Source organism: Melanostigma gelatinosum, assembly GCF_949748355.1.
Source record: "Melanostigma gelatinosum genome assembly, chromosome: 4".
Lineage (NCBI taxonomy): Eukaryota > Metazoa > Chordata > Actinopteri > Perciformes > Zoarcidae > Melanostigma > Melanostigma gelatinosum.
The window spans coordinates 10,231,991-10,249,686 of record NC_136637.1 but is presented as its reverse complement, the minus strand read 5'-3'; the positions used below and the strand labels follow the sequence as shown (position 1 = coordinate 10,249,686).

Sequence of the window (17,696 nt, the reverse complement as noted above, 5' to 3'; positions counted from 1 at the left end):
CAGTTGGTCAGTCCTTCCAAACAAACCTCCACCACTGTATCCAACCCCACCTTTCTGTTCTTTCCAGAATGGCTCGAGTGAGAAGCGGGAGGTTCGTCAGTTCCAGTTCACGGCGTGGCCTGACCACGGAGTACCAGAGTACCCGACCCCCTTCCTGGCCTTCCTCCGTAGGGTGAAGACCTGCAACCCGCCTGACGCCGGACCTGTCATCGCCCACTGCAGGTCAGTCGCGACTTTGTTTTTGCTGTCGGGGTTGGTTGAAATACTCCAACGTGTTTTTAAACTTTTATGTAACTGGGATTTATGTGCCCAAGTGGGACAGTTGTATGTGCCCCTGTGGTTATCTTGATGCCACTAGAGTAATAATGAAGCCTTATACACGGAAAAAAGGGATTTTTCATTTTTGCCATTGCCCCTAGTGTGTGTGTGTGTGTGTGTGTGTGTGTGTGTGTGTGTGTGTGTGTGTGTGTGTGTGTGTGTTTGTGTGTGTGTGTGTGTGTGTGTGTGTGTGTGTGTGTGTCCATGAGTGAACGAAATGGCAGAGCTCCTGAGTGACTGCTATTCTACATTACATAACACACATTATACAAACACATGCTCTCTTTCTTACCAGATCCTCCATCTTTTCTTCTCTCCATTGGTCACATCATCTTTCTTCTGAAGGCATCCCTTTTTTTCTGTGCTTTTATTCTCTCCACCTCTGTCTCTTCTTTCCCTCTCTCTCTGAGAAGCCGCACAGTAATCCCTTCCCATCTTTCTTGTTTCTCCCTTTTGCTCCTTAGCCCTTCCTCCCTTTACAAGTGATATTTCTCATATGGCTGATTCAAATTGAAACCTTCCCTTTATGTCAAGATAAGAAGAAAAGTCCAAAGCGCTACACAATAGAACTGAAATTTGACAGCTTGCTTCGCTCAGTCTCCATCACTGTCCTCTTGTTGTTGCATCTGTCATGTGTGGTTGTTTCTGTGTTCCCTCTCTTGCTTTCACTATATCCTCTCCAACACAATTATTTAAAATGTAACACCACAACAAATCACCAAGCATTACTGGACATGCATAATCTTTGAATTATTTTAACCATTTTTATATTTTAGCAATATATAACCTTAAACTGCACAGACCCCCTGACAGCTTAAGAGCCCAGAAATAAGAAGAATGGAGAAATGAAATTCTATTGAACGTAAATGTGTTAACACCTTGGACGTCTCTTTCTTCTCATTCCTCTCCCTCCACCCGTAGTGCGGGAGTCGGCCGGACGGGTTGCTTCATTGTCATCGACGCCATGCTCGAACGTATCAAGCACGAGAAGACGGTCGACATCTACGGCCACGTGACGCTGATGCGCTCGCAGCGGAACTACATGGTGCAGACGGAGGACCAGTACAGCTTCATTCACGACGCGCTGCTGGAGGCGGTGGCCTGCGGCAACACCGAGGTGGCCGCCCGGAGCCTCTATTCCTACATCCAGAAGCTGGCGCAGGTGGAGAGCGGCGAGCACGTCACTGGCATGGAGCTAGAGTTCAAGGTACTGGAAATGGAGCAGTTTCCTTTGTAACATGATGGCAATTTTTTTTAGGTACTTTGCTAGAACTGAAAGTTTCAGCTCTAATCTCTTTCTTCTTTTCAGTTATAAACCATGTATGTGTATAAACTCACGCCAAGAGAGTTACAAACAACCTGCAAATCAGATCGGAAATAGCAAACATGTTCGATCAGTGTCTGTAATAGCTTTTCCCTCTTTGGACTTAATCATAACATGAAAGTCATCAAGTCGAAGTTTGGTGAGTTCTGTCACTTTGTCTGAAGCAACCATAAATCTTTTAAATGAGGCTGCCGGTTTTATCTTCGCAGAAGTTATTTTGAATGCAAATCCAATTTCTTTGCCTTTCATATTTTTTGCTCTTCATCATTGTTTTCAGTGAGCTTCATAATTGGTTCCAATAATGGCTCTTTTGATTTATGTTCTTAATCTATTATACGCACATTCATATTATACATTTCTTTGCATTTTGATACTTGGACAAAACATACAGTGGTTCTTGAATAGCAACTGGGTTTCTGGCAAAAAGAGACCGGGGAAAAAGATAAAAAGGATGATGACAGTAGCTGATTGGGGGACCTGGGAGAGAAGGGTCGTGTGAAGATGCAGTTTCGAGCAAATCTCTGATAAATTGAGTTCGACAAGAGGCAGGTTTCTTTCAGCTTGTTGCTCATACAGACATAATGAAAACAGACTGAACTAAGTGTAGAACACGGTGAGCTTAAAGAGTAAAGAACATGAGATGTACTGTATGTCTTCCCTGCCCCGGGTAAGAAGAATGTAGATGAAAACAGTTTTATCAGCCAGTTCATACTGCGCATGCTGGCCAATAGCATCTCAAAAGAATTAGAAAGCAAATTTCGTATTTTCTGAGCCTCACTTCATGACTTAGTAGCTTAGATACACACTATTTGAATAATTTTATTTTCAAAGCTAGCAAATGGAAGTATTGAAGCCTTTCACAGTTTGGCCCAATGTTCATTTTTGGAGGATTTGGAATCAGCAAATAAATTGGGTTTCATCGAGCAGGCACAAGACAAAGGATTTTGGCTGGAAGCAGCACGAGTTTGAGTTTAGGTTTCTGAACGAAAGAGTGTATGCTTCTTTAGAGAAATTCATGACAAAGCAGTCGGTGGAGGATAAACAGCCGGGCGCAGTGTTTCCATAGATCTCCATTAAAGATCTTAACAATCGTCGACTAATCAACCCATCTCAGCTTCAGCGCTGCAGTCAGTATCTGCTGACCTTGAATTGCACACACGCTTACTCTCAAATCATCCATCATCTTCCCATCGCCATTCATACGGCCCCCCTGCCAAGAAACAATAATAGTTTTTTTTTTTTTTTAACTCGCTGGCGCACACCGGTGATGAAATCTCCATCGCCATCTGCAACAAGGATAATGCTGAGCTGGCGTCAGGAGTCAACCGGGGATTAATAACGTCTACACACTATAGTCAGGATAGAGAAGAGAGGTGTGCGTGAAGAGGGGTGCGGGAGCGAAGTAATTAATACTTGATGATGACAAATGGAGGTGGACGGCAGGGCAAGTGGAGGGAGGAGCGCTTGGCTTATGAACAAAGGGACGACGGTATGCTAACTTGGCACTAAGGAAGTGATTCGACAGAATGCTGCGCTACGGGCACGGATGGGAGAGCATTGTCGTTCTCAGGTGGGAAGCGGTGTCGCACAGAGTTAAGCTGAGACTGTTGGGATTCACAGGAGTTCAGCAGGGAGGATGAACCGGGAGGAGGGACTTGTCGGGGAGTTGTCAGACTACTGCTTTCTGGCACACGTGTGCGAGAATAACAAGCATGGTTCGGGAAATATTGTCGCACGGAAGATGCTCGTGCACACAACCCACATGCAGGATAAGTATTAAGCAACATACAGTACACAAACACAGAAAGGAACTACTGGCAATCATTTTAAGTGAAATAAAGGAATGGTTTTCAAATTCAGCAGCAGAGTTTTACGGTAATTGGGATCCAAATGCAAACAAGACTTTCCAAACACAAGATTCTTTTCAGTTTCAAATTGAAATAATGGCGAAAGCTTACAAGAACTTCCAAATGTGTTGTGTTGCATTGTAGCTGCATCATGAACATTATTAAACAGCTGTTGTGTAGTTGTTTGTCAGGGTTACGGCAAGGGCAGGTTAGGATTAGGATAATCACAATTTTGTAAGGCCTAAATTGTGACATATAACACCAGATGTCATTGTCCCTGTTGTGGTGAGACATGCTGAATGTACATCCACGCTTTAAATGTGAAAGGAACTGGCATCTGTGACCAGAGGAACCCGACTGTGGGTGCTTCTTTGCCCTGTCGGATGAAAGGTTGCCAGGTTTTGCTCCGTTCCCCGCACTTCTGCGATGTTTGGCGGTGTAGCCGAGCGCCTCTTCAGTGCTGCCAGGCCACCTCAAGCCTTTCCAGGTGCCTTTGTGAAACACAGATCAAAGGGGGGGCAGTAGCAAGGGATGAAGGGAAGAGGAGACGGGGGCTGGACGGACTCCACGTGGCTGAGAGGTACTGGTGCTAGAGGGGGGTTAGAGGGAAAGAGAGAACAATGCTCTAATGCAGGGGTGTCAAACTCATTTCCACTCTGGGCCACATCAGCGTCACGGTCGCCCTCAAAGGGCCGGTTGTAACTGTAAGACTGTATAACCAACTTCTCCCTAACCTAATGTAAAATAACTCTCTCTGCATTTGATTATTGTTTATTCAAGTGTAAAGATATTGTACATGCAGTTATATAAATGAAAAATGATATTTAAACACATTTATGTTATTATAACATAAATCATTTTAATTGAGGGTTAAGGAACCCACATGACTCTATCAAAGATCAAACTGTTAAAGAAAATAACAAAGACAAATATCAAACACAAGTTATGACATTAACTTTGTTCAAAGCTGTTTGTGTCACCTCTCTGCATCACTAATGTTCCTCCCTGTCGTCGTCCTGTGCATGGCAGCTACATCCAAGAGCTGCTCACTGAGAGTCAGGTCTGATGAACATGATAGATGATGTGTCCGTGTTGTCTGTGCTTTCATCAACAGTTCATTAGAAACACAAGTACCTGCTCGTCTCTTAGCTGCTGTGTTGTTAGATTGCTGCTCATGAACTCGGTCTGCGATGGTGTTTCTTCACAAACTGACATTTGTAAAAGTCTGTATCTGGTCGGAGCACTGCTCACATACCTTCAGCATGCACTGGGCTGTAGCTGTGTAAATATATTCTGCTGTGATTGCAGTCTGCCTTTTAGTTCTTGGACAATTTGATGTTTTTCTTGGAGGCCAAATCTTTGGTGTCAAAATGCCAAAGTGAATTATATCCTTCATCACCGACACTGCCTCATAACACAGAAGACAGACCCGTTGTTCTCCTTGAAGCACAAACATGTATTCGCTTTCCCATCTTTCATTACATTTTCTTCCCTCTGCATCAATTTTTCTCTTCGTGGACATTTTGGGATTATTTGTCGATCTTTTTCAATCGTTGGAAAACCTCTTTTCGGGCTGTTGCCTCTCCTGTCCACCTGAAGTCCAGGAAATAAATCCGCTCTCCTGACTACTTTTTAGTGTGGTCAGATGAAACTCTTCTCTCTCTCCCCTCCCGCTTGCGATGCTGTAAGGGGCCCTAGACAATCTGATTAGGGTGTCTTCCATCTGCTGGCAAACAGTAACAAGCAAGCACACACTCACATAAATGCCTTGTTGAGACATTGAAGTCGAGAGGAGGCGATCATAAGACTGGCTGACCTGGAAACTCCCACTGAGGTCCCTATGACGATGTTGATGTAGCAGTACAGCTTTTCCTTTTTATCACTACGCAGTCAGTGTTTGTCTCTGTGAACAACCCTTTGTGAGTCTGCGTTTTACGCGCGCATTCCACACTGCCGTTATCAAAGGCCCCGGTGACCCATTTTTGGGCGAGTTTTTCGTACCGACTTGATCCAGAGGCTTGTTAGTCTGGGTGTGTGGCATATTTTCCGTCGTTGCATCTGGCCCTTCAGGACCCCACAAGTTGCAAATGGGGATAAAGTTTTTGAATTGCTGTCCGATAAACATATTCTTGATCAACAATGTCCCTTTGACATCATCGCCGAAGCAGATTAGGTCGGGTTTGCTTTAATAGGTTCTGTCATTGATATACTCCTCTCTTTATCTGTCCCGCATCTGTCCTCCCCTCCCTCCTCGTCTCCCCGTCTCTCCTCCTGTTATCATCCTCTCCTGCTATTCCTTCCTCTCTCTTCGATTTCCACGTCTCTTCTTTCCTCTTTGTAACTACCGTGGCTTTTGCCAATTTGTTCCCTCTTCCCCTCACCACTGCACTTTCTTTTCATCTTCTTCCTCCTCCATACCTATCATTCCACACTTTCTGTGTGACATTTATTGTCCTCCTGCATTCTTTGCCTCGCTCTTATTTCTGTGTATTCTTTCCCTTGATTCCTCCATCTAATCCTCCATCTTTCCCCCGCAGCGTTTGGCCAACTCCAAAGCCCACACGTCACGCTTCATCAGTGCCAACCTTCCCTGTAACAAGTTCAAGAATCGGCTGGTCAACATCATGCCCTACGAGACCACGCGCGTCTGCCTGCAGCCAATCAGAGGCCTGGAAGGATCTGACTACATCAATTCCAGCTTCATCGATGGATACAGGTAGGAAGAGGGGAGAGATGGCAGGAAATATGCCAGCAGGAGGCGATTCCCTGGAAACATCTTTATGAAGTCAAGACATCAATTTAACATCTTCCTCTCTGAGAAGTCAGACTCACATTTGTGAAGAGAAGGCACAGCATGTAAGGGAAATGGGGATATGAGTTAGATGAATTATACAAGCTAAACATGAATGGTTTCACTGTGTACAGGCAACAGAAGGCTTACATCGCCACGCAGGGCCCTCTTGCAGAGACTACGGAAGACTTCTGGAGAATGCTCTGGGAGAACAACTCTACCATTGTCGTCATGTTGACCAAACTGAGAGAGATGGGACGGGTAGGACACAAACACACATGGACACAAACATTTGATCATGTTATTTCTTCATCTTTATTTGTGGAAGGTTTAAAGCAGTCGAAAGAAAATAAGTCATGATTAAATCATCGTAACATCAATTAACAAAAGGGTTTTGTCGAACCGTTTTTGCTCAAACAGGAAAAGTGTCACCAGTACTGGCCGGCGGAGCGCTCTGCCAGGTACCAGTACTTTGTGGTTGATCCCATGGCGGAGTACAACATGCCCCAGTACATCCTCCGAGAGTTCAAGGTCACAGACGCCAGGGTAAGACATACCTGGGAGTGTTGGATTGAGTCGGTTGCGAGGCGGGAACAAGCAACAAATTTAGACCAACAAAGTCATAGACGGGTTTTAACAAACATGGTGGTTACAGCCTTTTGTTTCTTTAAGTTGGGGAGTTACACATGCGTTGCTGGGTAACTTCTGTTGCTTGGTTGTGTAGATAGAACAAGTCAAACACTTGACACTGTGATTTAGAGGTTTTTTAAAATATTTTTGGATTGAATTGTTGTCAGCAAACTTAAACATCAGTCATGAATATTAATCTTTCAAGGCCAGTCCCTCGGAGGGGCACCAGGGGCTCTTTATAGATTCTCCATTTCATACTGACATTCAATAGCAACACTGAACCAGCGTGTTGTTCATGAATAATCATATATAACACAAAGACACCACTTTCTCTGTCGGCTCATCAGACCAGAATGCAATTCAGTACCAAATGATGCTTTCATTTCCACAATTGCACTGGCTGACCCATCCTGCACTGGAGTGTAGGACATGTAGGAGACTCAGCAGGTTAAGGAAATGTAGGTCACATAAACACAGAATCAACACAAGTGTTTTTTTTCATCAAAGGTCCCTGGCTGTGATATTGTCATGTTCCTCTGTAGTTGGATAGGTTTCCACACAAAGCAAGATATCACAATGACATAATGTTGAAAGTAATCATGAGAATTCACAACCAACGTGACTTTTCTTGCCCTGAACTTCACACGACTGCGGTTATGTTTTTACCTCAGCATTTCTTTTTTGGGTCCAATTAGGTCGGACATGTTGAAGCTGCAGCAGCAGCGGAACTGTAGCGCAGAAATAAAACTGCTTCCTCTTGTTGTCAAACAGGCTGACACATCCACTGATTTCCCAGGCGGTGTGGCAGCTAGTTAGCAGTCATCCTGTTGGTATTAAAAAAATGATCTCCGCACACACACACACACGCACATATTCATTAAAAAAATTTTAACACACAAGGACAATGCAGGTCCGGAATGCAGTGTCCGGGGTTCTTTCAGAGGACTGTTAAAGGGTGCTAAATCATCAAAGCAGCCAGCAAGACAGTCAAAGCTTATCATCAGAGTTAAGGATCAAAACAGAGAGGATGATATTAGAGATATGGTACATGGAGGTGTGAGAGAAGAAAGCGTTGTGTCGTCGGTTTTTAAACTCCATATTACTGATTTTGTATGCATGCGTGCGTGCGTGTGTGTTCGCATGTACATTGCACGCCTCTGCGCAGTAATAGCATCGACTCTACGCCTCAACACTCGCATCTAGCGAGCCAGTCACGTATTTAATCACACAATTTGACACACCGCGTGGGCCCTCAGGTTGCGTGTTAAATGTCCCTCTCTTTTTCTGTCTCTCCTCTTTCTCCGGCGTGCTCGGTTCATTGTGTTGTTGTCTTTGCCCCGCTTTCACTTTTAAATCCAACCGCTGAGGCAAAATGTTTCAAGATGAAAAACAAAGGCAAGGCAAGAAAGACAACGTGCAATGCGTCATAGAACAGGGACGACACGAGGTGTTGCACAAAGAGAGTCCGCACATAGCTTACTAGAATCCAAAGCAATGAATTGTACAAGAATACATCTTGGCTGCATCGGTGCAGAAACATATCAACAGCTAAGACAGCAACACAGTGCATTCTGGTACACGGGTCATCAGGACTTTGCATGCGGAGCACAAAGATCCAAGAGATTATGTCGATCCAGACGTGCTAGTGATGAACTCCTCCTACCCCACCATGTGCTCAAGGCCTTTATAAAGTCGTACACAACCAACACTCTGGGTGCCTTCCTCCTTCAGACCGTATTGCGGTCTGTATGACAATTGAACCTTCTCTGTGCAGAGAATAGATACTTTAAAGACAAACTTCTTTTCTCAATGTTTCTTAATTTCAGTATCGTAGGACTCACTCTGTAGCTGCTCAAACAAATCTGCTGCAGGGGACATAATTCTGTTTTCACAACAAGTTTTAACCTGTTTCACGCAGTTCACATTCCTGCACGTTACATTGATTCTATAAACACAGTCTATAATTCTACCTCAACGAATAGCAGCATAATAAAGTGGACAAATAGATCCCAGTTTAAATGACGATTCATCAAATTGTGCCTTTGTAGTGTGAACAAATGGGAAGGAAATGTGTGAGAACGATACGTCGTGTCTGAAGTGAGAAACATCTGGAGATGTGCACAACTCTTTGTTGCCTTAATCGCTTACTCTGGTGAGAAATGTATTCTCTCCAAGGCAACTTTAAAAGAACTTTCTTTACAAGGACACACATATTGACGGTGCGTTCTCTGACTCGATGATCGGCTCTCTCAAAATGAAACAGATCAATTCCCTTCTCCGGTGCGATGCCACCTGATTTGTAAAAACGTATTTAAATGTTTTGTTTGCGTTGGAATCGAATGCACGTGCACCAGTAACACCAGATTATAAGAATCAATAGAACATTAAATTGTTGAGATTGACATTTTGTCTAGCGGGCTTGTCAGCATGTCAAGGTTTTTGTTTTTCAATTTTCATCGTCCAATCCCACCTCCTGCTCCGCTAGTCCTCCGTTCTTGCTTCTTACCTCCATCCATCAGGTCGCTCCATCGATCGCATCGCAGGATTATCCTGTTCAACATGGTGTCTGGGAGAAGACGCTTGTCATGGCAGATACACTATTGATTAGCTTTAACTAAGACCTACTCATGCCACACACACACACACACGAAAACGGGGGAGAATAGAGATTGGGCCGGTGGTGGGAGAGGGGAGGACACACTGTCCCTCTGTGGTGAGATGTGTGTGTCATTGTACTTGTATTTTTATGTTTACTGGAAATAAAAATCATCAACAAGTAAGGTATTACCGCATAGTAGATCTTTTGTCTATGTTGTATCACCTGCATTATGTTTTTAATCCAAAAAGTGTAAAAGAAAAAAACCCTTTATTTTCTCTGTGTTTGCAGGATGGCCAGTCAAGGACAGTAAGGCAGTTCCAGTTCACTGATTGGCCAGAGCAAGGTGTGCCCAAATCCGGAGAGGGATTCATTGATTTCATCGGCCAGGTGCATAAAACCAAGGAGCAGTTTGGACAGGATGGACCAATCTCTGTCCACTGCAGGTAACGGATCTCACTGTCATGTTGCATCGTCATTCCTCTTTCACTTATTCTTTGAAATCTTTTAATACGGTTTCTCTAAAGGAGGGCCGTGATGTGCCATGTTTCTAGGCACTGCGACGTAACGCCTCAAATTGCAAAGACAGACTAGATTTAATATATTCTTCAATTGGTTATTGTTTTTGCAGCGCGGCAACTCCTGCGGCGCAGCTCTAACAGCATCACAAAATACAATCCCTCCTCACCTTTCTGCCTCCGCAGTACGCTACCTCTGCACCCCCACCGGCCCATGTCCTCCATAATTGATAAGGCTGCGATGTGGCTCGGCATTTGCAAAGAGGAGGCACATGAAATGATACAGCCATTCTGTTTGTTTTTTTATGATAGCTCCGTGATGCATTTGTATCACTGTTGGCTGGAGCTTCCAAGGTAACCTTCATCATTAACGTGACATGCTGGATTCAGGAAGAAACCGATATTTGGTAGTGGTCAACACCAAGGCCTTGGGTTTTTCTTATTCATCGATAGACCTCGAGTGGGATTCATCTGAATGAGTTGTTGCCTTTTATTGCCAGACAATGGAGATCTTTAAAAGGCTTGTTTTTGTGTGCTCTGCAAGACGAGTAAAGAAAAAATGTCTATAAATTCCTTTAATAAAGGCACGCACCTATACGTGATCCATTGTTCGTGGGTTCTCATGGTTTGGCATTCAGAAAAAGCTTTAAGACAACACTTATTGTTATGAATGTGGTCGTGTTTACCGACGCATTAACACCTTGAATAACTTCCTTGCTGTCTCATATAAACACGGTTTACTTTTGTGACGGATTAGGTGTCGCTTTTTTTTGGCCAAATGCACAGTTAAGGCATCCTTGACACATCTCAGTGAACCCTGTTCGATTTTTTTAAGCAGCATAAGAGAATTAATGCAAAACGCCTTCAGCCTAGAGTAGTAACTCATTAAAACTGTGCTGTTAATTGGGTACTTAAGTCACCTGCAGTCTTTTGCAGTAATTTTGTACTTTTTTTGAGTCACTGTCTAAAGGCGGATATATCTAATTTTGGAAAGAAGTTTCTCTTGAACAGTGGAAAAAAAAAAAGAATCAGGCTTTAGGTTTCTTTGTCTTGTCACCAACATTGCCACCTTCTGTTCCTTCCTATCATCCTCTTCCTCCCTCCTTCAGGCTTTTCATCTCCGAGTGGAGAGCTTATGCCTTCCTTTTCTCTTACTCTTTCGTCTTCTGTCACCAGCCTTTCCTGTCTGTCATCCCTCTGTTTATTTCTTAATCTTCTCTCTCACTCTCTCTCTGTCTCTCTTTTCCTCTCCACCCATCCATCCATTTCCCCCGGCCCTCCTTTCTCCCACTCCCACCCTCTTTTCTTCTTCCTCCTCCTCTCCCCTCCTCAGCCACTATCTAATAGACCCACTTGCTTTTTGTCATTAATTGCCTGATTACTTCCTGTGAATGGGGACACCAAATCCTCTCAGTCTGCAACGGCTCGGCGAGCCTTCAGATTTGGAGAGTTGATCTTTCGAGCGAGAGAGAGAGAGGGGAGCTCTGAGTGAGTTTAAGAGTCCATGTGACAAGCTGTGACCGACTCCCAGGAAGAGGCTTTGGGTGGGCTGAGAGATACTGCGGCGTCGGAGGGTTGGTCGTATGTTCTGCATGATATAGCTCAATACCTACTGTGTTCGATATTCATTTATAGTTAAATAATACAAGCTTTGTCCCTCAACAGACACATACTTGTGGGCATACACACACACACACACACACACACACACACACACACACACACACACACACACAAACCAAAAGCTATAGCTTTCATTCTTCACTCAACAAAATTGCTTTGGACCTCCAAACAATAATTGATATGACAACAGATTTATTTGGACTCCTTCCAACCTTGGAAGGAGTCCAAATAAATCTGTTGTCATATCAATTATTGTTCCATTGGTGAAGTGGAAGTCATTTCACAGCAAAGCAGCTTAGAGAGGCAGCTCTCAAGTATTTCAGGATCCGAGTTAAGACGCGGTATTTCTGGAGAGCAGCAGGCTGGGTTTCTCGGCACATGGGAGGGGCTTAATGAGACAAAATGTTTGCTGGGTTGTTTGTGTGCCTGGTTTGGAGTGCGTCTGTGTGTCCTTGAGGGCTCTTTTTGTTTTCGGCGAGAAGTCAAAGTGGATTCACACATGCAGATTGCGTCCTTGCCATCACCGCTGTCGTGTTACCCTGCCGCGGGATTTCTGGCCATCAAAGTTGTAGAACGGTTCACTCTTTGAGGCAGTCAGAGCTGCAAACGTGCAACGCTTTACAACTAAATCCTGTTGTTATTTAAAGATCATTTTGCAGGTCTCGGTTAGACTAATATAGAGTCGCAAAGATCGAACAAAACATACGTAATATGGGACTAGAGAAGAACGGAAAGCACTAATAAAGATTCACCAATTAGTCCAGACATCTATTACCTCCTTATTCATTTACATTCTGGTTCTGTGTTTCCAGTGCTGGCGTGGGCAGGACCGGAGTCTTCATCACCCTCAGTATCGTCCTGGAGCGAATGCGCTATGAAGGCGTGGTTGATATCTTCCAGACAGTGAAGATGCTCCGGACACAGAGGCCAGCCATGGTCCAGACTGAGGTCAGTGTTCACACACACACACACTCAAAAAAACACACACGGCTTCTAATTTTGTGGATAACGTAATTGTACTATAGTTTAATGTAGTTTGGAGACTAAGTGCCATAGATAAGTTAAAAGACCCGCAGCAAGTAAGTTAAACTGGACTCAGTTCATTTATTTTAAATTGAAAAATGTGAACCTCATTATTCTGCAAATTCTTTAAACTAAAGGTGAGATTTAATGCCTCTGCGCCAGCGGCTGCCGCGGCCAGAGGTAGAATGTTTTCAGACTGTCCATCTGTCTGATCACACGTCTGTCCGGTCTGTTCCTGTGAACGTGATATCTCAGGAACGCCAGGCGGGAATATCTTCAAATTTGGCAAAAGGCTTCCATTTGCACTCGAGGACGAACTGAATAGAATTTGGTGATCAAATGTCACCGTGACCTCACAAAACCAGATTTTGGTCATAACTCAAGAATCCATATGCTAATTATGAGAATTTCAAATAAATGTCGAAGTCAATATAAGTGATGACATTTTATCAATATAAGTGATGACATTCATGGATGTAATTTATGGCAGAGGCATACAGCCACGAGGCGGTAATTCAAATTTTCTGATGCTTTTTTTCTTGCATGTTTGTGTTTCTTTCCAACAGGATGAGTACCAATTCTGCTACCACGCAGCTCTGGAGTACTTAGGAAGCTTTGATCACTATGCAACGTAAAAAGCCATCTCTCTTCCCCCAGAATCCTGTCGCCCCCCCCCTCAACAGTCTCCTGAGCCATAGAAACTTTGAAATTTTAAACAGACGACAGCAGATGCCAATAACACCATCACTAATTCAGACATACCAAATAGGATCCTATTGTAGATTTTTAGAAGACGACGCCAAAACCAACCAGTTGAGAATAATTCCAATTCGAATAAGAGACCCTTCGTGAGGAAGCGTGGAAAATTGCCCATCATCAAGAAAAGAAAGCCCTCATCAGGAGTGGAAGCAGACGCTCTGGCTCAAGCTGTGGGGCGGGTATCGATCAAAGTGTCGGACTGCTTACCTTACCTCAAGCGTTTCAATGTGGAGGACATTGTAAACATTCGTGGAAATTTCTCTTCTCAAAAATATTTTTGCGATACAACGGTAACGAGCAACAGTGAACGAAGAAGAAGGCAACAGCAAAAATCAATGAGAGGCAGATGGATGTAGCCAAGACGGGGTGACTTTATTTATTTTTTTTAAAGGGGTTGAAGTATTTCTATCAACACATTTTGTGAGTGATATCCAGAGAAATGACCAAATTGCGGTTGCCCGTGTGAACCCAAATGGTTTTTCCCGAAAACTCTGGTAAGACAAAAAATAAATCAAAACAGTAGAAACGCAACTCGCACGTGAACACTACCATCTTGCATCAAATACACCTTGAGTTGTTCTTTTTACACTGTCCCACTGATGATATGCATAATTGTGTGGAAAAACACCCAACTAGTAAAGTACACATCACATAACTGCCTCTTCTCGAGCGCTAAGAGCTTAGAGATTACTCTGTGGTCTTGGGGGTAGGAAGCAGCACGATATATCTTAAGATCAGTTAGTTTCAGGAATTATGAAGGTGTGTAAAATCAGTATCCCAAGCCAGGTAACCACAGTGCTGGTGAGATACCACAGTGTACTAGAAGTCTGCCCCTGGAGGCTCCTGTCTCAGTCGCCAGAGAAATCGGGGGAAACCTTGACTGTTGCAAGAATCTGCGACCGGGTCGTCTCGCGGATGGTCAAGGTGGGAGAAATGGCAACCGCATCCCATGATTTTTTTTTACAATCACTCTTCGCTTTGGAACCATTGCATCATGGGGCTTCTGTGTTATTTCCACCGTTTTAAAGAAGAGATAAATCTGGTGGGCGAGAAGCTTTGGAACAAACGGAACAACCAAACGAGGATTGCCGCAGACTCCGGGCTTTCTTTGTGTACAGTGACCAACGCTCGTCATCATCGTTTCAAACTTGTTTTGTCTTATGAGGAATTAATCTTTTTCCTGTTTTTTGTTCAAATGTTCTGTCAAAAAACCAAACATGCTGCTTATCTCGTGTGTGCTGTAAGTGTGACTCTTGAGGGAGAGGAAACTGACGAACAAAAGATGCCAACTCTGCTAACCGCTCGCGCCGTGGCGGGTGTGACTGAAAGCGCATCCAGATGACAACAAGATCCAACAGCGTTTTCACCCTCTCCTTGTTTTCCCCTCAGCCTCCTCTATTATCATCTATTTCATTGTGTAGGACACTCAAGAGTGGCGGAGGCCTGTTTCAATTACAAAGCTGTACGTTCATGTGGTTAACAAATTGGCCTTTAGTTCCACTGTATGTGTGTTTGGTAACAGGTGGATGAACAAAGTCGTTGCTTTGGTTTTGTCCTCCGTTTTATAGGTGGTGTCTATGTGGGTGACGGGCCGTATTGAATCTAGATGCCATGATGTGATAATGAAATTCTTCGGTACAACCTACTTGCACTTGAAACAAAAACCCCTAAAACAACTGCAAGTTTGATTTGACGCACTAATGTGTATGTGTCCGATTTCTTTTTTTTTAAACAAGGTTTTCGAAATGACCACGTTTTCATTTTGAGACCAGTGCTTTGGAACAGACGCGTGTACGGATTCTGCGGAGGTTTCTGAGGATGTGCACAAAAACCAGAGCGATGGACAGAACTGCGTGTAATCTCTTCTCATTTCCAAAAAAGCCTTATTGTTATTGTAACATTATGAAAACATTACTGTTGTATTATGATGACTTATTTTACATTACATAGTTGACTTTTTATTTTAGTTTTGCTTTAGTTTTTTAACAGAGATGTTGTATCACTTTTCTTCTTTTTTTACATTAGCAGGAAAAGAGAAATGCTTATTTGTTCACATTACGTTGAAAGACATTCTATTTTTTCACTGTAGAAATGTTAAGTATAACATGTCTGTGTGTACGTGTGCATATATGTGTGTACGTGTACATATATACTGCACACTCACACATACATATATATTTAAATGCAGAATATAAAGATATATCCAAACACTTAGTATTAATGACATTTTTCTCCTCATCTTTTTTTATACCACCCACTTCTTATGTTTGAAAATATCAGTTTTTACTGATTTATTTTTGTTTGTGTATTTGTTTTTTGTAATCTTAGAAACCTTGTGTGTTTCTTAAAAAAAAAGTGGAGGTGATGTCAATGCTTTGCCTGAATCACTCACCGATGTTTAACTTCCACCCCTGGGTAGATCCTGTGCTGATGAGGAGATGGCATTTTTAAACCTTGTTGAGATTCTTTATTCATTCTTTATTCATTAACTTGTAGGCATTAGTATTCTTTTGATTCTTTTAGCAACTGTTGAATTATGAACTGGTCTACGAAATATCTAATCAATCAAAAAATGTCATAATTTAACTTTTTTGTTTGCTAAATCAGCCCAACTTGCTGTACCTATATGACCATGTACAGACTATGACCCTCACAGTTTTGAAGAAAAATCCTCAGTTTTTTCTTTTTTTAAACTTTTATTATCATTTTCTGACATAATGTGGTTTTCATTCATTTTGTTCGATATCCACTATGATCTAGAATATACCTGTAAATAAACAAATATATAGATTATATGTATTTGTATCATTTGACCCTCAAAATCTCATACTTTGAGTGGGATCAGAATCACATGGAGGTTCTGCTCATACACGACTTCCTGGTATTTGTAACGCCTGTTTTCGCTCCTTCTGAAATGTTCTTTCTCCAGCCCTGCTCCCTGCTCTTTAATTACCACTCGCTTTTTTTCTGCCTTTAATTTCCCCTGCTAGCAGTTAAACTGGGAAACAAGCCAGCTCCTGTTCTCACACCTATAGCCTCAATGAGGGCATACAATCAGCATCAGAGATCTGCTGCTATAATTTAGCTGAGGATGGGAAGTTAGTCCACTCCTTAACTATTTGAATTGCTAATCAACCATCAATTCAAGGTCCTGTTACATTCTCGTGCTCAATGTGGACATTAACTTTTCCCTGCCCTGGCATTAGCAAGGGTCTATAGAGAGAAGACGGACTTTTCTCTCTCACAACACGGAACTTCAGAAACTTGAGGGGTTTAAAAATTGATTATTTTTTAATTATTAGACGTCCTAATCGTAAATGCGAACACTAAAGGGATTTGAAAGGTGGACATTCTTAAATGTATCCACCCAAAGCTGATTTTCATTCCTTAAATGTTTGCTACAAAGTAAGTCCCCAGCTGTCCAACTGCCTAAAATGCCATGGTTTAATCCACAAATATACCATTGTCTTTTGGACAAATGCAGCTATGCCAAAGGCCATACATAGTTCAGTTGCAACATGCCATGTTGATTTATTTTTAAGTGTTGTATAGAACCATACCATGTGTTTTTGTTCAGCCATGTTTCGCTGTGGGATGCAGAAAGAAATCAGGACTCAATGAAACAGAGCAGCGCAATGCAACCAAGGGAAGACCAAGACAACCAAAAACTTGCTGCAAATTCACATTTCCAGCACGTCATTTCTGAACAGTGGGAAACCTTGAGATGTTTCATGATGAACTAAAATCCTGAACTGAAGTCTTTTGGAACTCAAACAAGATCGTTAAAAATGGCCCCAATGCCAAAACTGAAACCATGGAAGTCTTTGGAAGCTTGTGCACCGTGTTACTCTTTTGACTTCGTGTAAAGATGCTAGACCTTTGAAAACAAGACACCAAATTTACTGGAATTTCTCGCAGAATATTTGGGGGGGGGGGGGGGGGGGTTGGTGGAACTAACAAAAATAAATAAATACTAACAAAAAAATGACATCGAAAAGAATAGAGCATATACAGTACATACAGGCAAAATGAAAAATAACCCAATCTCAGTAAAATAGTTTTTCCTTTGTATAAGGGCCAAGTGCTATCACTTTCAAACTGTTACTTCTAACTGAAACAATAATTGGTTTAAAGCCACTGTGTATGTAGATATGTTGACTTTGTATTAAAGAAATGTTGTCTGAAAACCATTTTGCGTGTGATTTTTGGCTGATAAAGTACATTATAAGTTGGCGTGATTCTTCAAGATATCTTTCCTCAAGTCTGA

At 42.7% G+C, this 17,696-nt stretch overlaps 1 protein-coding gene across 1 annotated transcript in view; it reads left to right on the top strand.

Annotated features, from left to right (window-relative positions):
• Positions 1-16,222, top strand: part of ptprsa (protein tyrosine phosphatase receptor type Sa) — a 165,063-nt gene extending 148,841 nt beyond the window's left edge. The window contains exons 26-33 of the mRNA XM_079266720.1: positions 68-222; positions 1,240-1,525; positions 6,027-6,205; positions 6,415-6,541; positions 6,701-6,826; positions 9,798-9,952; positions 12,460-12,595; positions 13,237-16,222. Coding sequence (XP_079122846.1) covers positions 68-222; positions 1,240-1,525; positions 6,027-6,205; positions 6,415-6,541; positions 6,701-6,826; positions 9,798-9,952; positions 12,460-12,595; positions 13,237-13,305 — 1,233 coding nt within the window. The 3' untranslated portion in view covers positions 13,306-16,222. The remainder of the gene's footprint in view (positions 1-67; positions 223-1,239; positions 1,526-6,026; positions 6,206-6,414; positions 6,542-6,700; positions 6,827-9,797; positions 9,953-12,459; positions 12,596-13,236) is intronic.
• Positions 16,223-17,696: the final 1,474 nt, after the last annotated feature.